This window comes from Pristiophorus japonicus, chromosome 4 (genome assembly GCF_044704955.1).
Source record: "Pristiophorus japonicus isolate sPriJap1 chromosome 4, sPriJap1.hap1, whole genome shotgun sequence".
NCBI lineage: Eukaryota > Metazoa > Chordata > Chondrichthyes > Pristiophoridae > Pristiophorus > Pristiophorus japonicus.
The window spans coordinates 136,574,760-136,600,177 of record NC_091980.1 but is presented as its reverse complement, the minus strand read 5'-3'; the positions used below and the strand labels follow the sequence as shown (position 1 = coordinate 136,600,177).

General features: G+C 42.7%; 1 protein-coding gene across 3 annotated transcripts in view; it reads left to right on the top strand.

Annotated features, from left to right (window-relative positions):
- rnf145a (ring finger protein 145a) overlaps positions 1-21,616 on the top strand; it is a 129,502-nt gene extending 107,886 nt beyond the window's left edge. For all 3 annotated transcript variants that reach the window (XM_070878593.1, XM_070878592.1, XM_070878594.1), the window contains 6 exons: positions 1,007-1,182; positions 4,809-4,949; positions 5,735-5,917; positions 11,965-12,112; positions 16,673-17,029; positions 20,105-21,616. In XM_070878593.1, the coding sequence (XP_070734694.1) occupies positions 1,007-1,182; positions 4,809-4,949; positions 5,735-5,917; positions 11,965-12,112; positions 16,673-17,029; positions 20,105-20,629 (1,530 nt within the window). In that variant the 3' untranslated portion in view covers positions 20,630-21,616. The remainder of the gene's footprint in view (positions 1-1,006; positions 1,183-4,808; positions 4,950-5,734; positions 5,918-11,964; positions 12,113-16,672; positions 17,030-20,104) is intronic.
- The last annotated feature ends 3,802 nt before the right edge of the window (positions 21,617-25,418 follow it).

The following is a 25,418-nucleotide window of genomic DNA, read 5'->3' as shown; positions in this document are numbered from 1 at the left end:
AGCACGCTGTTGGAGGGCTCCCGGTGCTGCAGTCGGTAAGTAGAAAATGTTTTATTTATTGATTTTTAAAAAAAATTATTTCTTCTTCATTTTTTTTGATTGGTTTATTGGTTGATTTATTGATGTTTTTAGCATTTATTATTGATGATGGCTCTTTATTTGTAAAACTGAAGTGTTTAATGTTTGTAAACTTCCCTTTAAACCCCCCTCCCCCCATTCCCTACGCCTGATTTGTAACCGACGCCTGATTTTCTAAAGTGTAGACAAGGTTTTTTCGAGCGTACAAAAATCTTCACTTACTCCATTCTAAGTTAGTTTTGAGTAAGTTTTCACTGCCGAAACTTTGAAAACAGGCGTAAGTGGCCGCACACGCCCCCTTTTGAAAAAACAATTCTGTTCTAAAGTGAAACTGTTCTAACTGACTAGAACTGGAGCAAACTAAATGCCGAGAATTTGAATTTCTAAGCTACTCCGTTCTACATCAGTTGCTCCAAAAAATCAGGAGCAACTGAGGCCGAAACTTGGGCCCGTTACTCTGTCAGCATCTGTCGTAGTACAAGCAATAAACAAAGCTTCCTCTCCACTGTCCTTAACAATGTGCCTTAATCCCAATGTCAAGAAGCATCTTGTGTTGCACAAGTATAAATGTATTCATTTCCCATTCTGTCTATTCTTGTATCTTATGAGTTGATTAAGTGCAAATGATGTATTGCGGATTGGGTTAAGATTGCCCAAATTAATTTTGTATATTTAGTTATTCTAACAGGAAGAGAGAACAATATCGGTGTGGGTGCCTTTGAAAACTTATTTTATCAAGAGGTAACAGGAGCGGTGCTATCTATGCCTCTTTAAAGCATGACTCATTCAAACATGCAGATCAGTATGTCTCACTCATGCTTTAAGCCACTGTAATATTCAGGTGTCATGTGTAGCAATACCATGTTAATGGATTTTCTGTGTCACCCAATTTCACTTACACCTCCTTTCTCATCCCTTCCTTGGACAGGTCGTGGAAGTTTATGGGCTGTTGGCATTGGGAATGTCTCTCTGGAATCAGTTGGTTGTCCCTGTGCTGTTCATGGTTTTCTGGCTGGTCCTGTTTGCTCTACAGATCTATTCTTATTTCAGTACACGTGATCACCCCACGTCTCGTGAGAGACTGCTCTTCCTCTTCCTTACAAGGTATGATTCACTGTTGTACTTTATAATTCAGCCTGGTCAGTAGAATTTCCATAAAGGATAATGGTTGGTCTGAACGCTTGAATAGTGGAAATACATCCAGTTATTCAAATTTGGACAGTGTCTGCGGAGGTTTTAGGATTTTATCCATCGCTGAGGGAGCAGCATTGAAAGTGGAAACTTTTTATGCTGTTGGCCCTGCTGAATCCAGCTTGACCAGTTTAAACAGCATAGGAACGATGTTAACTATTGCAACTCCCGGTCCCCTGTTGCCTGTTGCAAATACAACTTTCAACTTGACAGTAGGAGAGCAGCAAACTAATGGAGAACATTGGCGGCTACAATAGGATTGATGTTGGAGCAGGTTTAAGAATGCAGGTATGTCATCTTTATGCAGGCAATGTGGGAATATTGGGCCCAAGTTTCGAGCCACGCCTAGAACGGCGCAGTCCCGACCTGGACACCCGTTTTTCGCGCCACAAAGTGCGCCTAAAAAAAACCTCCAGATTCTCCAGCATCCTGCAGGTCCTCTGGCCCTCGGCGCAGCGCAGCAGAAGCTGTAGGGGGCGGAGCCAGGTCCCTGCGCTGAAAACAGTGCCGGGACCTCTGCACATGCGCGCGACAGTAGGCGCCACATGTGTAGTAGCTCCAGGCGCTCAAAACTGTGTGGGAGGGGCCGAAGCACGCAGCCCCTAGCCCTGCCGAATGGCCTCACTGGGGCTGCATGCATAAGGCTCCTCCCATGGCCAGCTCCTGCTTCCTCCCAACCCGACTCGACTCCCTTCCGACTCCAGACTGGAACCGACACCGACCTGACTCCCGCATCCCACTCCACCGCCCCTGACACCGACCTGACTCCCGCTTTCCGCCCCGGACCCGACCCGACTCCCGTCCCCCCCCCCCAATCTCCCTTCCCCCCCCCCCCCCCCCAATCTCCTTCCCCCCCCCCCCAATCTCCTTCCCCCCCCCCCCAATCTCCTCCCCCCCCCCAATCTCCTTCCCCCCCCCCCCAATCTCCTTCCCCCCCCCCAATCTCCTTCCCCCCCCCCCAATCTCCTTCCCCCCCCCCCAATCTCCTTCCCCCCCCCCCAATCTCCCCCCCCAATCTCCTTCCCCACCCCCCAATCTCCTTCCCCCCCCCCAATCTCCTTCCCCCCCCCAATCTCCTTCCCCCCCCCAATCTCCTTCCCCCCCCCCAATCTCCTTCCCCCCCCCCAATCTCCTTCCCCCCCCAATCTCCTTCCCCCCCCCCAATCTCCTTCCCCCCCCCAATCTCCTCCCCCCCCCAATCTCCTCCCCCCCCCCCAATCTCCTCCCCCCCCCCAATCTCCTTCCCCCCCCCCAATCTCCTTCCCCCCCCCAATCTCCTTCCCCCCCCCAATCTCCTTCCCCCCAATCTCCCTTCCCCCCCCCAATCTCCTTCCCCCCCCCAATCTCCTTCCCCCCCCCAATCTCCTTCCCCCCCCCCAAATCTCCCTTCCCCCCCCCAATCTCCTTCCCCCCCCAATCTCCTCCCCCCCCAAATCTCTCCTCCCCCCCCAAATCTCCTCCCCCCCCAATCCTCCCCCCCAATCTCCTTACCCCCCCAATCTCCTTACCCCCCCCAATCTCCTTACCCCCCCCAATCTCCTTACCCCCCCCAATCTCCTTACCCCCCCCCCCAATCTCCTTACCCCCCCCCCCAATCTCCTTACCCCCCCCCAATCTCCTTACCCCCCCCCAATCTCCTTACCCCCCCCCAATCTCCTTACCCCCCCCCAATCTCCTTACCCCCCCCCAATCTCCTTACCCCCCCCCAATCTCCTTACCCCCCCCCAATCTCCTTACCCCCCCCCAATCTCCTTACCCCCCCCCAATCTCCTTACCCCCCCCCAATCTCCTTACCCCCCCCAATCTCCTTACCCCCCCCCAATCTCCTTACCCCCCCCCAATCTCCTTACCCCCCCCCCAATCTCCTTACCCCCCCCCCAATCTCCTTACCCCCCCCCCAATCTCCTTACCCCCCCCCAATCTCCTTACCCCCCCCCCAATCTCCTTACCCCCCCCCAATCTCCTTACCCCCCCCAATCTCCTTACCCCCCCCCAATCTCCTTACCCCCCCCCAATCTCCTTACCCCCCCCCAATCTCCTTACCCCCCCCCAATCTCCTTACCCCCCCCCAATCTCCTTACCCCCCCCCCAATCTCCTTACCCCCCCCCAATCTCCTTACCCCCCCCCAATCTCCTTACCCCCCCCAATCTCCTTTATCCCCGTCTTCCCCATCCCTCCCTCTGCTCCCCCCCTCTCTCCCGCTACCCCCCTCCTCTTTCTCCTCCCCCTCCCCTCGCTGTCAGAAACACAGACACTGACAGACAGAGAATGAGAGACACACACAGACAGTCAGAGAGATAGAGACACTGACAGAGACACACTGGGGGTGGGATCCCAGCACGCTGTTGGACGGCTCCCAGTGCTGCAGTCGGTAAGTAGAAAATGTATTTTTTAATTGATTTTTTTTTTTAAATTATTTCTTATAAATTTTTTTAATTGATTTATTGGTTCATTTATTCATGTATTTATCATTTATTCTTGATGATGGCTCTTTATTTGTAAAACTGAAGTGTTTAATGTTTGTAAACTTCCCTTTATACCCCCCCCCCCTCCCATTCCCTACGCCTGATTTTCTAAAATGTAAGCAAGGTTTTTTCGAGCATACAAAAATCTTCACTTACTCCATTCTAAGTTAGTTTGGAGTAAGTTTTCACTGACGATACTTTGAAAACAGGCGTAAGTGGCCGGACATGCCCCCTTTTGAAAAATAAATTCTGTTCCAAAGTGAAACTGTTCTAACTGACTAGAACTGAAGCAAACTAAATGACGAGAATTCCGATTTCTAAGATACTCCGTTCTACACCAGTTGCTCCTAAAAATTTGGAGCAAAACATATGGAAACTTGGGGCCATAAGATCAGTTCGGTGGGGGAAGATAAAGGGCCAGATTTTCAGTTTTTAGTGTTTTTTGGCATAAACAGTAGCAATATGTGAAAATTACCGTTTTCGCTGCGCTACTGTTTTTAGGTAAGGGAGGCGTTCCACGATTATTCATGGCGCAAAACGCGAGTTTCGGCAACTTTAGTCCGGGGTCGTTTGCGCTGCGATTGAGGCCTTGGGAGGGGGGGACATTCCAAAAACATTTACAAGACCCTTAACTAAGTAATCGCTGCAAAAAAAAATAAATAAATAAACAAAAACTTAAGTTAACTTTTTTGCTGGTTTTCTGACTTGCCGCTGCTGGCAGGGCTGCACCGACAGGTTTGAGCTGTCGCTATTCTGGGCGCGGCGTAGGGATCGGGAGAATGCCAAAATCGATCACAAACGTAATCGAAGTCATTTCACGTTGGCGTATCTCTCCCCGGCAGTACTTGGTAGCGCCGTCGCAAACAGGTACCCGAGGATCCCAACCGAGTTTTTGCTGCGGAGGGTCAAATCGCAGTGAAAATCCGGTCTCAAAACTCTCGAAAATCCGGCTGTAGGAGTGAAAAAATTGGTGCTTGTAAAAATTATTTCCAGTCAGATCCTTGTGTTACCAGACTGTTTTATCTACTTCCATGTTTTCTTACATCACTCGATGACTAATATTTCTGTTCCAGTATTGCAGAATGTTGCAGCACTCCTTATTCTTTGCTGGGCCTCATGTTCACGATTTCCTTCATTACTCTGGGTGTCCTCACACTTTGCAAGTTCTACCTTCAAGGTTACGGAGCCTTCATGAACGACAATCTAATGCACAGGTAAGAGCAAGTACACTACACCTAAGGTTTGACATAATATACTCACTCGTACACAGCATATATACTTCTTAAAGAAAAAAATTAAAGGATTTCTGAAAAGTTCAAGTAAAGTTTAAATAGTGTTAAAAAAATTTTGTAAATGGTGACAACTGCTGTAATTACAAGCCATCCATTATTGGCAGCATCAACGTGAGCTATGAAATTTGATTTTAAAAAGACCTAATTTTAGAAATGAGTAAGGTTCATAGACCCTACTGAATCAAGACCAACTGAAGATGTAGACTCAGCTGGGCCAGCATACACCGTCCTGTTGCTGGAGTCAGAGCAGAAAATGTAGCAATTCATGGCCTGACTAACTCTCAAGTGCCTGTACAGGATGGGTCGGAGTTTATTTCCAAACAGCTTATGCTTTAAAATAAATTAAATTTTCTCCGCACGTTATTGGTAAAATTTCTTTGGGATAGACTGGGTTTTTTTTTTTAAAAAGCACCAGTTGGAACTCTTGGTGTCGGTTTGATACTGGAAATCTAGCTTGTCCAGATAGAGCATGTGGTATTGTTGACAGTAATTTAACTGTCACATTGTGCTTAAAAGTTTTTAAGAACTCAGCCTACTAGTAATTAAATTTTAAATCCCAATTTACTTGTTATATATTTTATTATTTTGATTTGCTCCATTTGACATTTTTTTCTTCCAAGAATTTAGCAACTGTTGGTAGAACTCGAAGCACAAAAGATATCAATTTCATAAAGTGAGATTTTATTTTTGTTTTCATTTTTCCACAGAGGAATGACTGAAGGTATTACATTGTTGATCCTGGCAGTACAGACTGGCCTGATTGAATTACAGGTTGTGCATCGAGCTTTTCTGCTGAGCATCATCCTCTTCATCGTGGTAGCCTCCATCCTTCAGTCAATGTTAGAAATTGCTGACCCTATTGTTCTTGCACTTGGAGCTTCAAGAAACAAGTAAGATTATCTTAGAATCATAGTATTTTATAGCATAAGAGAAGACACATTTGGTCTATTGCACCTGTGCCAGCTGCTGAAAGAGCCTTCCCTTCCCTTTTTCATTTATCCATTTGCTTAAAAGCTGTTAGGATTCTGCTTCCACCGCTCTGACATGTTAACTGCAGCGTTGTTCTATTATTGTTATACACTCCCTTTCCACCACCACTGTTATTTTCTGATACTTGCAAAGTATTTACAGCACAGAAGCAGGTTATTAAGCCCAACAGGTACACGCTGGTGTTTACGCTCCATATGAGCCTCCTCCCACCCTTCTTCATCTAACCTCATCAGCGTATCCTTCTATTCCTTTCTCATGTGTTTATCTAGCTTCCTTTAAATACATCGCTGCTAGTCATTTCAACTGCTCCTTGTAGTAGCAAGTTCCACAATCTAACCTCTCCTGAATTCCCTATTAGATTTATTTGTGACTATCTTATATTTATAGCCCCCAATTTCGGTCTCCCCTGCAGGTGGAAACATCATCTCTACGTCTCCCCTTTCATAATCTTAAAGACCTCTATCAGGCCACTCTTTTTTTCTAGAGCAAAGAATCCCAGCCTGTTCATTCTTTCCTGATATATACCCTCACATTTCTGGTATCATCCTTGTAAATCTTCTCTGCACCCTCTCCAGTGCCTCGCTCTCTATTTTCTAATATGGTGACCAGAACGGTTCACAGTAATACAAGTGTGGTCTAGCCAAGGTTCTATACAGGTTTAATAGAACTTCTATGCTTTTCAATTCTGTCCCTCTAGAAATGAACTCCAGTGCTTTGTTTTTTTAATGGCCTTATTAACCTGTGTTGCTACTTTGTGATTTGTGTATCTGTACCCCCAGATCCCTCTGCTCCTCTACCCCATTTAGATACTTATTTTCCAAGGAGTCTGTGGCCACCTTTTTTTTCTTACCAAAATATATCACCTCTCAATTATCTATATTAAAGTTCATTTGGCAATTACATGCCCATTCTTCAAGTTTATTCATGTCATTCTGTATTTTGTCTCAGTCCTCTTCTGTATTAACTATAATCCCCCCCCCCCTTCAAAATTGGTGGTGTCTGCAAATTTTGAAACTGTGCTGCCGATTCCAGAACCTAAATTGTTTATGTAATTGGTGAACAATTCCGATCCTGTGGACCACTTCCCATGTTTTGTCAGTCTTAACCCTATTCTCTATTTTCTGATTTGTAGCCAGCTAACTTGTCCCCTGACTCCACATGTTCTGACCTTACTCATGAGCCTACTATGCAGCCTTTTGAAGATCCAAGGGGCTGAAATTGCCCCCCCACTAATGGGCGCACTTACCGATCTTTGATTTTTCTGCACCCCAATCCATGAGGCAGACCTTGCGCTGATATTCACATTTTTGTTTTGTATTTCTGGTTGAAGCGTTGTTGAGGGGCAAAAGTGCCATTGGATCAGGTCGGCCGCCTTAACGAGTCATCAGCGCCAACAGATGATGTAAACGCGACGTGTCGTGCTGCCGCATCACGACGTCCCTCCCCTTCTGTTAAAAGGGAAGGCCGCTGCGAACTCTGCAATAAGTTTAGTTAGGCCCACTGGGCCACCAGGAAGGGTTTGGGCCTGTACCCAAGAGGGGGGGTGCAGGCAGCCCAGCCGAACCCGTGGCCAGCATTGTCGTGCCAACCTCGGAGTCTGACAACAATTAAAATAAAATGGTGGCACCGGCAGCACGCCCTCCCCTTTAAGGGCGGACGCGCTGCCCATGCACACACAGCTTCTCGTGGGAAAGCGGTCAGTGCCAACGACCAGCCTCCAATCCCGCGGGGCAGTTTCCCGCGGGGGTCGGAAAGGAGGTTGCCGCCAGGAGATGTGGGGTCAGCGTGCGGCGCGGAAATCTATTCCCGGTCGAGGGACAATTTAGGACGCCTCTTAGAGCTTGAGGAGTAGGGCAATTTTGGCCCCCAAATATATTACATTTACTGCATTGCCCTTATCTACTCTTTCTGCTACTTCAAAGAATTCAATAAGGTTGATCAAGCATTACCTTCCCTTTTGAAATCCGTGTTGACTGTTCTTTATTATATTTCAGTTTTTAGATATTTTTCTATTACATCTTTCAGTAAGCATTGCACTTACTTTCCTGCTACCGAATTTGAGCGAATTGGTCTATAATTCCCTAGACTTGTATCTTCCTTTTTAAATAAAGGAATCATGTTCACTGTCCACAGTCCTCTGGCACTATTCCCTTCTCTTGAATTTTTATATATATACATAATTGTGACTCTGCTATCTCTTCCCTAACTTTTAATATGTGTGGATGCAATCCATACCAATAGATTTATCCTCTCTAAGTTTGATTAGTTTATCTCAAAGCTTGCTATCTTAAATATCTTTATATCTTTTTTGATCTCTTCTCTGGTAAATAGTGAGGCAGAGTAATTATTTAATATTTCTGCCATTTTGCTATCCTTGCCAGTGCGTTTATCATGTGTATCCTTTAGTGGCCCTATCTTCTCTGGTTATAAGAAATGCCCGTAGTACTGGAATACAGAAGGTGCATATTTTTATGTTCGTAATTACACTGATTCTTTGTTTGTAATCGGTATGGAACTTAGTTTGTTTGAAATCTACTTTCTTTAAAACATGACTGTTTATGCTCTTTATTTTTGCACTAAATTGATTTGGGTTTCATATTGCAACCAGAACTTAAAATATAATAAGAATTAAACTACTTGCGCAACTGAAGCATGAAAGCTACCAATGCTGCCTTTTGAGTGCCCTCCACCTGAAACTCCCGTACCAACCTCACCGCCGTCCTGCCTAGCCCAGATGGCCAAGAACCTCGGGAGGAACAGGAAATTGCCAACTTCACACTACCCTCCTAAATACCACTAAATACCCAACCTAATCCTGCTTGTATCCAGTAAATAACCTGCTCCCATCAGTATAAAACTTTTCATGTGCAAAATCTCGGTGCAGGTATATTATTTGAAACTGAGCCTAAAATAACAAATAGCTGGAACTAATTTCACTGATGCTTCATTATATTTAAATTTAGAACCAATAATGTGTTTTACAGTCCCAGCCACAGGAATTGCTGCAATGAGCAGCATGCAACCGGTTGTATTTGTGACATATCGTCGCAAATGTGAAATTTTTATAGGTACCATAATACATTGTCTTTTAATTAAAATAATATCTGATGTGTAGCCTGCACTCAAAATTACACTGCTGCTTTTTTACATTTAGTTTTAGATCAGCACAGACTGGGACCTTGCCTGGTCAGTGTGGTTCAGAACTGCATCACTTACCACTAAACCATTTGAATAACTTGATATATTTTCAGGCTGCATGAAGATGTGACTTGTACACAAGAATTTACTTTAATAATTCAGTCTAAATGCTATGCTGATGAACTGAAGAAATTACATAATTACATCTTAAGCAATGACAAAAGCATCACGTATAATTCAACAGAACTTGAACACCAGCCATTCAATTGCAGGTCAAGTCTGATGTTGCCCCTTAATTAACCGATTCTGATTTTCACCAGTGCAATACATAAGGGTGCAGCGAGGATAAGCTGGTGGAGGACCTTTGTCTTACTGATGTTTAGCGTAAGGCCGATGCTTTTATACGCCTCGGTAAATACATTGATAGGCGTCGTCCGTGTACTGTAGCTCGACGATAGAGTTGGAGTGGTCTTGGACCTCGCCTGGAGATGGCGAAGGTTGAACAGCTTCCCACTGGTTCTGTAGTTTAGTTCCACTCCAGCCACACAGCACTGCCCCCGCAGACATAAAGATCCACGGCGTAGCCCTGGACACCGTGGACCACTTCCCTTATCTCTGGAGCCTTCTATCAACAAGAGCAGGCATTGACAACGAGATCCAGCACGGCCTCCACTGCGCCAGTGCAGCCTTCGGCCGCCTGAGGAAAAGTGTGTTTGAAGACCAGGCCCTCAAAACTGTCACCAAGCTCATGGTCTACAGGGCCGTAGTAATACCCACCCTCCTGTATGGCTCAGAGACGTGGACCATGCACAGTAGACACCAAGTCGCTGGAGAAATACCACCAGTGATATCTGCTGAAAGGACCAACGCACCAACATTAGCGTCCTCGTCCAGGCCAACATCCCCAGCATTGAAGCACTGACCACACTTGATCAGCTACGCTGGGCAGGCCACATAGTTCGCATGCCAGACACGAGACTCCCAAAGCAAGCGTGCTACTTGGAACTCGTCCACAGCAAACGAGCCAAAGGCGGGCCAAGGGAACGTTTCAAGGATACCCTCAAAGCCTCCCTGATAAAGTGTGACATCCCCACTGACACCTGGCCATGGACTGCCCTAAGTGGAGGAAGTGTATCCGGGAGGGTGCTGAGCTCCTCGAGTATCGTCACCGAGAGCATGCAGAAATTAAGCGCAGGCAGCGGAAGGAGCGTGCGGCAAACCAGGCTCCCTGCCCACCCTTCCCCTCAACCACTGTCTGTCCCACCTGTGACAGAGACTGTGGTTCTCGTATTGAACTGTACAGCCACCTAAGAACTCATGCTAAGAGTCGAAACAAGCCTTCCTCGATTCCGAGGAACTGCCTATGATGATGTGATGGCATAAGAGTTTTGTTATTTATTTAAAATGAAGATTTTCCCTAAACCATAACTAAAATCTTTGATTTTTTTGGAGGGAGAGTGGAATTGGTTTTGTGCAGATATGAGAGAGTTGGTGATTGTCTTAGCATTTTGTGAGTCTCGAGCTTCCCAATGTCACCGATAGGAGGTTGAAGTGGCTGACTGGTTAAGGTCCTTTATCGTGTTGGAGCAGGTGAGGATGTACTCGGCTACGGATTAGCTGTAATCTGTCAGGCTTGAAAAGGCGCTGTACAGTTAGAAGGTCTATGTTTTCAAAATTAGTGATCAAATGCAAATCTTGTCCCAGTTGCAGGGGAAGAAATGTCATCAGTGGCGGTTTTAAAAATCAAACAACTATTAAAATTATAATGATTACCGTTAAAATTGCTTCACTTAGAGTATAATTGGGGAAACTGGTCATTAGTTGCCGAGCCCAGTGGTGGAAGTTTAAATAATAGAGTTCAAATTACATGATTTCTGAAATTGAATATCCAGAGGTGTTAACTCTGCTCACTGACTGAAGTTGGGTTCTCTTGATGTTACTGACATTCACTGTTAAAAGAAAACGGTCTGGAAACCTACAGAAATGGAAACTGTGAACATTTGTTCAATCTTTGGGATAATGTGATTTTTTTTTTGAATGGGGTAATGATGGAGTACTTCTTTCAGAAACACTCCATTTGAAATCCATTGGTTGCACTAGAATCGAGAATAAAAGGTGGTAGAATTGATTTTAAATTGAGATGAATAGCAATAGCACGATGTTCCAAAGGCGCTGGGGACAAATTTGAAATGATCTATTTTGCTAGTAAATCTTCTGTTAGTGATTTTGCTGATTTAGTTAGGAACCCTGGCTTGCACTGTTTCTCTCGCCCTCTAGCTAAAATTAGATGACTAACTAAAAGGAGAACATGATATTAAATCAGTTTACTTCGACCTGAGGCAGGGATGTATGATCATTTGTTTTTGGACATGACTGTTGCCAACGAAGTTAAAGTAGTTGCACATATGCAGTTTGTGTTTTTTGGTTGTTCGCTAACTGAAAAGAAAATATTGTCGCCATTACAAAGAAAACACTTCCAGAGAGACAGGAGGGAAGAAGTGGTGAAAAGTGATCGCTACTGCCGAACAGAGCAGCATCAGGAAAAGAAAATCTGTGCCAGCAAAACACAGTAAACGTCCATTTTTATTAATTTTCTTCTTTCCATTCACACGGCGCTTGCACATGGTACACGATTTTAGTGTCTTTAAAATCCTGGTGGGTGTCTTGCACTATGGACTTCCAATGAAGTTTTACTAATTAAAAAAAATAGTCAAGAATAAAGATGAAACTTGTAAAAGATATTTGGCTTCTGTGTGCAGTGGAATTTAATGTGGCTCATATTTACTACATCTTGTGTGCTTGCTTACAGAAGTCTGTGGAAGCACTTTCGAGCAGTCAGCCTGTGTTTGTTCTTGCTGGTGTTTCCAGCCTACATGGCCTACATGATTTCTCAGTTTTTCCAGATGGACTTTTGGCTGCTCATCATCATATCTAGCAGTGTTCTGACTTCCTTGCAGGTAATGGATAAACTTCTGTTTTGACAATCCCAGCAAGTCTGTTTTGGCATTAATGCACTACGTTGTCCTAATAAAATGTGACCTTTCATCTCATTTGACATCGGTACAATGAGAAGTAGTCTATCAACAGTCAAGGAGGTTAAAGTTTTTAATGATATTTTGATACGAACAAGGATTTTTGTTGAGGATTGAAATTTTGGGCTAGATTTGTCTGTCATTGTTTTCCTCCCTCTAATTTGTCTCCCTTTTTCCTTAAGGTGCCTCATAACTTAACATAAATTTTAAATCTATAGCTCAGTACCATTCTGATAGGTACCTTTATCCATATTCAATGGCTGTCTTTATTACAGTCTATTAAATGCTGATGTCCAATCTCTTGATTTAGAAAACATTTGCATTTATGTAGCACTTTATCACATTAAGGAATATAGAACGTGCTGTTCAATGGCACAATTCACTGCCACACAAGGTCCCAAAGCACTTTATATCCAATTAAGTACTTTTGACGTGTAGTCCCTGTTATCATTGAATAGTACAACTGCGAAGGAGATCATTCGGCTCATCGAGTTTGCACCAACCGTTTCAAAGAGCAATCCAGTTAGTCACTCCCCACGCTCTTTCCCCATATACGTACAATTTTTTCTCCTTCAAGCATTTATCCAATTTGCTCTTTGAAGGCTCCTATTGAATCTGTACCCACCAGGCAGTGCATTCCAAATCCTAACCATTCATTCTGTTTTTTTTTATAAAGTTTTCCCTCATGTAATCTCTGGTTCTTTTGCCTTCCATCTCTGACCTCTGGTTATTGACCCTTTAGCCATTGGAAACAGTTTATCTTTGTTTACTCTAACTAAACCCTCAGGAATTCCCTGGATTCTGGGAAGGTCCCAGTGGATTGGAGTCCATTATTAAGGAAGCAGTAGCAGGACATTTGGAAAAGCATAATTCAGTAAAGCAGAGTCGGCATGATTTTATGAAAGTGAAATCATGTTTCACAAATTTGCTGGAATTCTTTGAGGATGTAATGAGCAGGGTGGATACGGGCGAACCAGTGGATGTGGTGTATTTGGATTTCCAGAAGACATTCGATAAGGTGCCACATACAAGGTTGCTTCACAAGATAAAAGTTCACGGGGTTGGGAGTAATATATTAGCATGGATAGAGGATTGGCTAACTAACAGAAAACAGAGATTCGGGATAAATGGGTTATTTTCCTGTTGGCAAACAGTGACTAGTGGGGTGCAGAGATCGGTGCTGTGGCCTCAACTATTTACAATCTATATTAATGACTTGGATGAAGGGACCGAGTGTAATGTAGCCAAGTTTGCTGATGATATAAAGATGGGTGGGAAAGCAAATTGTGAGGACACAAAAAATCTGCAAAGGGATATAGACAGGCTAAGTGAGTGGGCAAAAATTTGGCAGATGGAGTACAATGTGGGAAAATGTGAGGTTATCCACTTTGTCAATGGACAACATTTGCAAAGTGCTGCAGGACAGAGGGATCTGGGGGTCCTTGTGCATGAAACACAAAAGGTTAGTATGCAAGTACAGCAAGTAATCAGGAAAGCAAATGGAATGTTGGCCTTTATTGCAAGGGGGATAGAGTATAAAAGCAAAGAAGTCCTGATACAACGGTACAGGATATTGATGAGGCCACACCTAAAGTACTGTGTTCAGTGTTGGTCTTCGTATTTAAGGAAGGATATACTTGTATTGGAGGCTGTTCAGAGAAGGTTCAATAGGTCGATTCCGGAGATGTTGGGGTAGGCTTATGAAGATTGGTTGAGTAGGTTGGGCCTCTACTCATTAGAGTTCAGAAAAATGAGAGGTGATCTTATCAAAACATATAAAATAATGAGGGGGCTCGACAAAGTGGATGCAGAGAGGATATTTTTGCTCATAGTGGAAACTAAAACTACGGGGCATAGACTCAGAATCAGGGGCCGCCCATTTAAAACTGAGATGAGGAGGAATTTTTTCTCAGAGGGTTGTAAATCTGTAGAATTCTCACCCCAGAGAGCTGTGAAGACTGGGTCATTGACTATATTTAAGGCGATAAGGGAATAAAGGGTTATGGGGAGCGGGCAGGGAAGTGGAGCTGAGTCCATGATATTAAATGGTGGAGCAAGCTCGAGGGGTCAAATGGCCTAATCCTGCTCCTATTTCTTACATTTTTATGATTTTAAACTCCTCAATCAAATCTCCTCAGCCTTCTCTGCGCTAAGGAGAAGAGCCCCAGCTTTCCCAGTCAATTCACGTTAATCCCTCATCCCTGGAACCATTCTGGACCCTCTCCAAAGCCTTCATGTCCTTCCTAATGTATGGTGCCCAGAATTGGACACTGCTGGAGCTTTGTATAGGTTTAGCATAACTTCCTGGCTTTTGTGTCCTCTGCCTCTATTTATAAAGCCCAGGATCCCATATCTTTTATTAACTACTTTATTAACTCATCTGTCATCTTCAAAAATTTGTGCACAAACACCCCGGGTCTCTCTGTTCTTGCACCCACTTTAAAATTGTACCATTTAGCATGCATTGTCTCTCCTCAGTCTTCCTACCAAAATGTATCGCCTCACACTTTTCTGAATTGAATTTCATCTGCCACTTGTCCGCTAATTCCACTGGCCTGTCCTCTTCATCGCTATTTTTATCTTCCTCGCTGTTTGCTACATTTCCAAGTTTCGTGTTATCTGCAAATTTAGAAATTGTGCCCTGTACCCCCAAGTAAAAGTCATTAATGTTTATCAAAAGTAGCAGAACCCCCCCCCCCCCACCGCGCCCCAGGACTGAACCCTGGGGTTACGCCACCGTATACCCCTCTCCTGTCCAAAAAACAGCTCTTCACCACAATTCTGTGTTTTCTTTCCCTCACCCAATTTTGTATCCATGCTGACGTTGAATGTGACTTGAAACTAAGCAAAGGTTTACTGAGTGGATAATTTTAGTTTAAGTTTTACTGGAGTATCTTTTACTTGTCCAAAATTGTCATTCTCGAAGAAAATAAATTCACCCAGTACTAGAATATTGGACTTTCAGCTAAGAGATCTGAGTTTCAATTCCAGACTCGAATAACATTTGCCCATGTATTTGTGCAGGCATTGAGTGTGGCAATCTTGGCCTGGTCATGAGGGGAGTGGTCCAAAACTATTGGCCCAAAAATTGCGGTCGGAGGTTTCCCATAAGCGCAAACATTTTACGAAAATACCTGGTGGTCCCGGAGCAATGTAGACTTGCGCTCAGAGGTCTAGATGCGAAGTCCAGCATACAGGCCGATGTCTTCCAGGAGCGTATGCGTATCTTGGGATCACATGGGCCTGGACTACCAATTACAATGTAGTATTCTCATTCATAGTAATGGGAGTTCCGAGCTCACATTACTATCGATGAGAATACCCTTAAAATCGAAAAAAACACCAACATAAATAAAATAAAAACACCACTTTTTTTTAATTAATAGAAATGACATTAAATTAAATGTTTGAGAAAAATTATTTTTGTGAATTAAAAAAAAACTTTTAAGTGTTCACAATAAACTTAACTTCATAGTCAGAGTTATTAATATAAAAATAAGTAATAACATTTATTTTTTCTATGTTTTAAAGCTCTTACACTAGTAAAAGTAAGCTATACGCTTGCTTTTACCAGTCGTAAGAGTTAGAAGGACATTCGTTGGGAAAATAGCCCAAATCTCCGCCCGCAAAGGCCCTTCTCACAGGGATGTGTGCGATCAAAAAACATTTTGACAGATTGCAAAAGCCGGGTCTCGGCGCATGCGCTTTGCGCGCCGAGAAACGGCATTTGCGAGGCCTCTTCGGGTGCGTGCGCACATCGTATTTTCGTGTCATTGTTTGTGGGAGAACACTGCTGGAGAGGAATTCGTGTTTTCTCTCGCACCACTTAAGCAGATTCCTGATAGGTCATCCCGAGAGAGGTATTGATGGAGTCCAATGGTAATGTGAGCTAAACCATTCCATCAACTGAACTCCCTATTCCCACCTCCACTGAGATTGAGAGTCCAGTAACTATCAAAGGACATCATTCTCATTGACTTATTAAAGTAACCTGAACAGTATGCTTTCAGTGACCCTGTAAAATAAAGATAAAGGGATAAAATTCTCAGTTACACCTTCAGGTCCAAACACCTCCGAGTTCCCAGAGGAATTTTCATCTTGTGTTTCAGTGGATTTTAAAGTTAAATATTGAAAATGTAATATACCTGGGGTAATGCCATTATAATCTTAGTTCAAAAAAAAATCCATGTTGAAATTTATATCCAACAGAAGCTTGTCAGCATTTTGTAGTGGGAATGGAAATTCTGTATTTTCTCTACTTGGCACATTCTGTGTTCGACTTTGAATGCAGTTAATTAAACCTGAATATTTAAATCATTATTAGCCAAACAGCCAAATATTAATATGCATTATTAATATGCTTCTTTTCATCCAAGTGTAACTAATACCTTAAATCCACTAATTGGAGTTGCCATGTTTTGTTCTCTATAGACAATTGATGTCAGGCTGAAACCATGCTCTAATACAACTTTCCATTGCTGACAGGTGCTTGGAACTCTCTTCATTTATATCCTTTTTATGGTGGAAGAATTCAGTAAAGAACCAATGGAAAACCTTGACGACGTGATCTACTATGTGAATGGCACTTATCGCTTGCTCGAGTTCCTGGTGGCTTTGTGTGTCGTTGCATATGGTGTCGCAGAGACAATATTAGGAGAGTGGACTTGGATGGGTTCATCCATCATCTTTGTCCATTCCTACTTCAATGTCTGGCTTCGAGCACAGTTGGGATGGAAGAGCTTTCTTCTCCGCAGGGATGCAGCAAACAAGATCAACTCGCTGCCAACTGCCACTAAAGAGCAGCTTGAAGAGCACAATGACATTTGTTCCATCTGTTACCAGGTATGTAGCATGGCACCAGTGAAACACTTAAACCCTGGCTTTAGTACCCAAACAGTCTCATTCAAGACTATCGCAGTTGGCTGTCCTTATGTTCAGTTCACATTCTGTATGTGTATTAGCTTCTGCTAATTCTTTACTGCTATAAAATTCATTTCATCACCTTCCAGTGTCACTTATGCTATGAAAGCGGTTTAAAGACAACCACAACTTTTTTTTTAAGTAATAGTTTTAAAAGCTGTTTGAATGACTTGCAAGATTTGTTTGTATTCCTTATAATTGATGGACTTTCACTGAGGTTGAAGGTTTGTAAGGGTCAACTGTTGGATATAAGGGGAAAATGTAAGTATTGAGGCAGCATTCACACTTCTGGTAAGGATTGTCTTTAGTGTATTCATGCAAATACTGAGACAACCAACTAATGAAAGAAAATTAGTAAGCAAAACTGAGTGTCGAACAAAAATTGGTCTTTCACCCATCAAACATAGAAAATGCACGTTTATTTGTTGAATAAATTGCCAGACATAGTGGTTTGCTGATAGATATTATGTATGCAGTATTGTAATTATAGTCAGAGGCAATAGCCTATGAACTGTACCAAACTGCCGCCTTTCTATTATTTGAAGGGCTAACCATTACAGAATAGTTTTAAACAGTGAGCAGAAGTGTGTTTGAGGGAATTCTTAATCCAGGTGTAGGTTCCATTTGCAATACTCCTCTCTCTACAGTTACTTTTTTTTAACTAGCGTCTGTTTCCAGGTTAGCAGATGGCTGCTTAATTGAGTTGCAGGTTGTATTGAATTACATGTAAATTAGAAACCTATTGGTTTTGAGAATCACTGGCTTTATTACACAGGTGGCTGTTTATTTAAGGTGACCAGAAGGACAGGTTTTACTATTTATAAAAGTGTTGCCTGTAGTTTGGTTCTTTGAGGTTCACTTCGGACAGTGCTGGATCATCAGTTTCTTCTTAACGTTGTAATTCCCCACCAAACTTAATTCTTTTCCCCCATCCTGAAGAGGCCATTCCACAGGTGCTGGCAACACTCTGGCACTTCACTTGTGTAACTATTGTCATGTGTGAGCCTAGACAGTTGAGTGTTTTCATTCTATTCGACCATGGCAGGCTTCATATTCAGTTTTCATCGTGCTTGTGTGTGCTGTCATTTTTTTACTCCCTCTCTTTTTTACATTTGCTTCCACATGTGCACATGACACACACACTAGGAGTCACTGGATAGGAATCAAGAGAAGAAATCCTAGCTGTTTTTTTATGTTTCTGCTCCTCCCTAACTCAAAATCAGGTGACTTAGCACGCTGCAGTGATTGAACCCAAGACCACCTTGCCTGCATGGCTTACCCACTAAGATATCAGGGGCCTATCTTCATTGTATCGATATGCATTTTTTTTGTGGTGCCTCTGTAAAGCATCTTTCTGCTTGTAGCTGATGCCAGATGATCCTCAAGCTGTCGGGGTGACTTTATCTGACCTTTCCCTCCCTTGACTGTGGGAGCCATGTATCTTACCAATGTTTATTACATAGGTTATCGTCGACCTACGTCTTTGCCCTGTCCGCTCCAGGAGAGCAGCTGCAACCTTTTTCATTCTGTATGTTAATGCTATGCATCTTGAGATGCATGATTGGTGGATGTGAATGCAGTTAGTTTTATTTTAATTTTGTGGGCTGTACAGATCTTTAGTTCTCTAACGTAATGACATTGGCATCGCTCTTAATCTAGGGAACAGACCGCATCTAAATTTTGGATAGGAACTGGTTGGACTCTGTTTTGAGGCATGTAGCTGTAGCCTAAAATTGAAGGCAAATTTAATGGTTCATCTTGTTGACTGATGAAAACAAATATAATTTATTACACATCTGGATAAATTGCCACCAAAAATAGTGGTATATTAGCAATGTATTGCTATATGCAATTAGGTACAATGTCATTCCTATTTATTTCCTTTTTATCTTGAGTGATAGTGAAGATGTGAAAATTTAATGTGCTTTTAAAATTCATAATAGACTGTACGAAGGATAACAAGCACCTGGCGCTGAGTTTAAAGGACTAATTAGGTCTCATTCATTTTACCCTAATAAACAGTGTGAAATTTGCGCGCTCAGTTTTATGTCAGCAGAACTGTTGAATTGAGTTGCTGCGTTACAGCTCATTGCCTGTAAGATGATGGTAGCAATGTTCTGAGGGGAGAAGAAGGTGGGGGTGGGGGGGGTAGTGGGGCTGAAGGAGATTGCAGAGCTGGGGAGATTTGAACACCAGGATGAGAATTTTGAAATCAAGGTGTTGCTTAACTGGGTGTCAATGTAGGTCAGCAAGCACAAGGGTGATGGGTGAGCAGGATTTGATGCGAAGGTTTCAGCAGCGGATGAGCTGAGGCAAGGGCATAAATGGGCGTAGTTACGAAGGTGGTAATAGGCAGTCTTAGTTATGCTGCGGATATGTGGTTGAAAGCTTATTTCAGCATCAAATATGACACCAAGGATACAAACAGTGTGGTTCAGCCTCAGACAGAAGTTGGGGAGAGGGATGGAGTCAGTGACTCGGGAACGGAGTTTGTGGTGGGGACCGAAAACAATGGCTTTGGTCCTCCCAATATTTGATTGGAGAAAAATTCTGCTCATTCAGAACTGTATGTCGGGCAAGCAGTCTGACAATTTAGAGACCGTGGAGGGTTCTAAACAGTACAGACCCTGTAATTCTAGGTTTGATTCTCAGCACCCTGGACTAGAAAGGATTTTAAAAAAAGTTGGCCAGCATTTGCGCTTCAGATTGTTATCCTTTAACCCTGCTCCAAAGTATGGATGTGAGGACTCTGGATGAGGCAAGGGTCAGCTCGTCTATTATGCCCCCCCCCCCCACCATACACTGCGCAAATAGCCTGCTGACATTCCTGATCTCTGCTCATACAGAGTAACCGGTTGAGGTATAGGGACAGTTTGAACCAGCATGAGTCAGCACCTCAAGTTAAGTAGGGAAAGTTGAGTGGAAAAATCAACAAAAAATAATTTTGTGGAGTTTTACTATGTTGTTTCTTATCAAATTGAATTCTCTTTTCTTTAGGACATGCATTCTGCAGTGATTACACCATGCAGCCATTTCTTTCATTCGGCATGTCTCAAGAAGTGGCTATACGTGCAGGAAACGTGCCCATTATGTCACCAGCAGCTGAAATCTCAAGGACAGCAGGTTGGGACAACACCAGTACAAGGGACAGGAGAGCAGTTGCCCCATAATGAGAGAAGACCAGAACAAGAATTGGCTGGACAACAGGATGAGCCTGCTGGTAAAGTTTCAGATCTAGCTCTAGGTTCTGAAGATGGCCCTGCAGAGCATAATGAAGGGGGGCAGAAAGCTCTAAACACTGATTGCAGTTCTCATGGAGATCCAGGCATAGGTGAACATCCATGTGCACAAAATGGCAGTATTGCTGGCAAAGTTGAGTTTCCACGTCCAGCAGAACTTTGTGAGGATGAAGATCAGCAACTGTCTGTAATACAAGAGAGCTTCAATAAACAATGCATGGAGGTGTCAAGTGCCCACGGAAGGGAATTGAATGAAGCAGAGACGCCCCTTAACCTGCCGTGATACTGCAGCGATGTAAAAGCCTTAAAATAATGTTGGCAATGGCTTTCAATTTGAACTTGACAGCTTAAGCAGGAGGGGAAACGTGATGTATTTACAGAGAAACAGAATGTAATGTTCTCACAAGCAGGTCTGGAGACATTTTGTAAGAAGAGATCTAGTGATTTTGTTGCCACATCATCTTTACAGTATTAGACACAGCCATGGCAAGACAGGGAGGACGTTTTTGCTAGACGTTTTGTAGGCATGAAATAATTAGATTGACTGACGTATTATATTTATATATATATAATTAGAAGCTTTAAGCATGGTTAGAGTCACATGCTGCAAGCAGACTTTTTAAAAAAGAAAAATTTTTGTAGCTCTATATTAAGCCACTGCGATTGCACTGTCATAGTTTATAGTGCATTTCCAAAGTATTTAATGTGTACCTGATGAATGGTGCGTAAATAACTTTGGCTTGTACCTACCTGCTCAGTGATGTAGACTGGAGCTTTTATGAGCACTTTGTGATTCCTTTGAAATTCTTGAAGGGTCATAAGTGGGATGAACTTCAGGATATGGATAAGAGCAGAATTGCACGATGAATATGGCACGTTTGACTTCTGAAACCTGAGGGGTACAGTGTTATTTTTAATTTGACAATTATAATTTGTGGAAATGATTACATTAACTTGTATGATGAAACAAAGCAACAAAAAAAAAGCCATTTTATAGCTAATAGATTTTGCACAATTTTCTTTTTGGGAGGAAGGGAAATATTGGTGACGTATTTTCTTAATGCATCATGGCTTAAGTAGGTAGGCTCACATTTAATATTATTTTACTGTGTGCATTTGAACAGAAAAGGGAAACTCGTGTTTATTAACAATGAGTGAACCGAAGAATTGGGAGTCGTACTCTGTAGCTTTCAAAAGTTGGTATCCTTAATGTGAACAATTTGTGAACAACCAATCTGGCGTTGAAAAATAAATGAGATCATGGATAGAATCATTCTGACACAGTTCCTCTGGGACTTTATTTTGTGAATGTGTATGTCTGAATAAACACGCCACGGTCATCTGTTACTGTTTTCTCCCCTCTTGAAGACACTGACTTCTGGGGTACGGTTCCATATGTCTGAGTCTAGACACTCAGCTATGGTGAGTATTCAACCATGGAATGCATCACAGCTGAGTCTGATCCTTTCCTTGTCTGACATCAATACACATGCACTTTCCAGTAAGGATGACTGGATAGTGAACAGGAGTGGGAACCCTGGCTGATTTTCATTCCCGCTTCCCCCCACTCTAGCCCAGAAATCCGTAGGCCAATTTGTAGCACCCTAATTGCTGCTCTGGTTCAGCCTAACTAACTTAGCACAAACTGGTAATTGTACCTGGAGTCGTCTGATGAGATGAACTTCAGTGGGTTGTGCAGCTTTCTTTTCATCCTTGATTTTTGCTTGTTTTTATGGTCTGTGCAGCTCAGTACCTCATCAGGTGCTGCCTTTACCATTCAGTGTAGAATTTTTCTTGGATTGGGCCATTTTACTGTGTATTACATTTGAGCACAGCTAACATAAGCTGCCTGTTTCAAAGCAGTAAAGTTTTGCAAGCATGTACTGAGTGCACTAGTAAAAATGCGACTTCAAATGTTTCACCTTCACATCAGTAAAACCTCACTATAAAAAGTCAATGTGGATTGTGTGCATGTTTGTTTTATTTCTGTTAATTCACCATTGTATTGATTGCATTTAAACATGCTTAACAAGTATGTCAAGTGCATATGGAGGAGTCATGGCACTCATTTAAAGGAAGTTGAATTTCTATCAAACTTTGAAACCATCTTCAGGAAGGACTGTCCTTATAGATAACATTTTCTGAAAGCTTGCAGTCATTTTGAGAGAATCATCAATGATATATAATGGACTACTACCATATTTTGCACCAGGTACATCTTGGTTAAGTGCAGTACTGATTTGATGCAGAGTAAAGCTACCCTGATCCTACTCTCCGAGGGACATGTCCATTGTGTTACATTTTCAATACCAACTATTCTCTTAACCTTTCTGTGTGGGACTGCAAATCTAGTGTGGAATTAGAAACAATTTTGCATTCGTTCTCACTATGAACCATCTTGCAATTCTCCCAATACATTTTATCTAGGAGTTTATAGCTAGCAAAGTGGGGGAGACCTTTGTTCCTCATCCTAGAGTGGATTCAGACCCAGGTTTGTATGTGCCACCGTTCCCTTTAGGTGTAGAAGTTAATGCGACACCAGCATCAGTCACACTATACTTTTCTCAGTTAACCTCAGTGACAAGAACCTCTTGTGTATGTGCTGCATTTTAACTTTTTGTATGTCCCAGCAGGCTATATTTTTTTTTAAATCCATGAAAGTTGGTTGAGGTCCATATCAGGGAGATAATGTGCCCTCGATATATAATTCATATGAATGCACAGCAGTTTGTTTACATACCCCTTACATATCCTCCTGAAGATTGTGCTGTGGGATTAGGCTCTAGAGGAATGCTGATGGGTATTTATCAAAATGGTCTTCCCTGAGTCAATTGCAGCATAAAGACTGAAGAAAAAAATATTAAGAGGCTGCAAGGAAATATGGTTGGATGGCTCTGATCGAAAACTAGCACGTGGACAGGTTTGAATTCCCAGACTCTGGTTCTTCATGTGTGACCCTCCTGCTTGACTGGGGGGCCATCCGAGCTTATTCTGATCCTGTACTTGCCCAAATATGTTTAATTCCTGCTGGAAGTACGAGATAACAATCAGAAGTGAGAATCCTGCCTATGTTGGGTTTTCTTTTCATTCTGGCTAGTTCAATATTTTAAAGCTAATTGTACCAGCTACACCATGAGCCCTCGTTGAGCTGAATTCGTCATTTTTTTAAACTTTGGCTATGGAATTATGAAAGATTGCTTCAACTACCAATTACTCTAGAAGTTGAATCAAATTTACAAAAACCCACCCGAGTCAACGTACTTCAATGTTGCAGTAGTTACCTTTTTCCTTTTAATTTTAAACATCCCAAGATAGAACTGATGGATCTTTCTGGTCGAATTTGAGATATAAGTTGAACCTCCCTTAACCAGAACTCCCTTATCCGGAGCCACCCCTCCAGAATAATTCTGTATTTAATTCATCATTCTCTTTCAACTTGGCCTCAAGCACTTCATCTTGCTCAGCTTGGGTTTGATTCTGTTCAGTTAATGCAATTTTCATATCTTGAATTATTCTCTCTTTTTCCTGAAGTTCTTTGGAAGTATTCTGAAAAAGATGTACAGCTTCTTCTGCCTTAATATCCAGAACCATTTCCGGACACTAGGTGGCGCATGTGCAGAACTCCATGAACATACTGAAGTCCTTCCTCGCTGCCGACTCCAGCAATCACTGGCCTGACCCCGCGATCCACCGTGCCCCCCCCACCCATGATTTCTCTGCCGCACTCCCAGCCCCAAGCCAGCCAGCCCCGATATCCCCTTACTCAGTACCTGTACCATCCAATTTAACGTGACCACCCCTCGTCCGAAAAAATCTCTTATCCAGAACAGGCCGGTTCTGGATCAGGGAGGTTCAACCTGTACTACCAAAAGCAAGACATCTTGCTATTAAAAAAAAAAGTACTGAATAGTCTCTAATGCCCCTGCAGATGTTACAACTAATCCTATCTGTATGTAATTCTTTGAAGGGAGGTCCATGAATCAACCCAATGGAGGAATCTTGGCTCAAGTCATGATTTTGGACTGTTGGACATTCTCCAGGTCTCGCCATAGTTGACATTTGGCTGAAGAACCATATTGAAGACTGCTGGCATAATTTGATAGCTAAGTTTTGCTTTCACAATTCCAGGACCCCAACATTTGTACAAGATTGCATTCATTTTAGAGACCTGCACAATACCTACCACTGGATGCTCATGGATGAAATAAATTTATCTTTAAAAGTTTTGGAATAGGTCGTGGGGCTTACAAAGGTTAATTGAAAATTCTTGAAGCACATCAGCAAATGCTTCACAAGCAGCTATTGAGTACTGGAATGGTGCAACGATCACCAACCTGTGTAGTTAACTGCAGAATAACTTTACAGGGGTGGCAAATCTTTTTCCTTCATTGCATGGAGAGGAAAATTTGCTACAGCCAGGGTGTGAAGGAGGGAGAATTTGAGGGTCAGAAATGATGTCTACACACAGGCTCGATCATTTAAATGTAAAATGTAAAAGCCAAGTGTAGATTTGCCAATTTTTGGGTAGCCCTATCAGTCTATTTTACATATTAACAGGATCCATCTGGAGCAGTTAGATGAATTCAAATATGGGATTGTATTTTAAAGTAATAGAACATAATCTTCCCTCAACTTATTTACTGATATGTGATTGACATCTGTTGGTTGAAGCCCTTCACTTGAACAAAATCTGTTTCATACCAACAACCATGAATGTGAGCAAGTACTGGACTGTACTGATGAGTGCTTAGGTTGATTCAAGACCATCCGTGTGAAATTAAGTTGATATAAGCAAGGTATTCCAGATAGATGAGTTGTGGACAGTGTTGGGACTTGCATTTTCAAAGATGGTTGAAGATTCATGATTGGAAAGTCTGCTGATTCTTTTGTGTACTCATTTCTCGCCAATTGTCAATTATGGCACTCCCAGTTTCTCCTCTAGAGCGTGCTCTTGCACTATGATGCATTGATTATACGGAAATATCCACTCAAGAACAGGCCAGGGACTTTCTACTTTGTATACCTTAGTGTTAAACCACACAGTGCATTTACCCACATTATTAGGGAAAGTA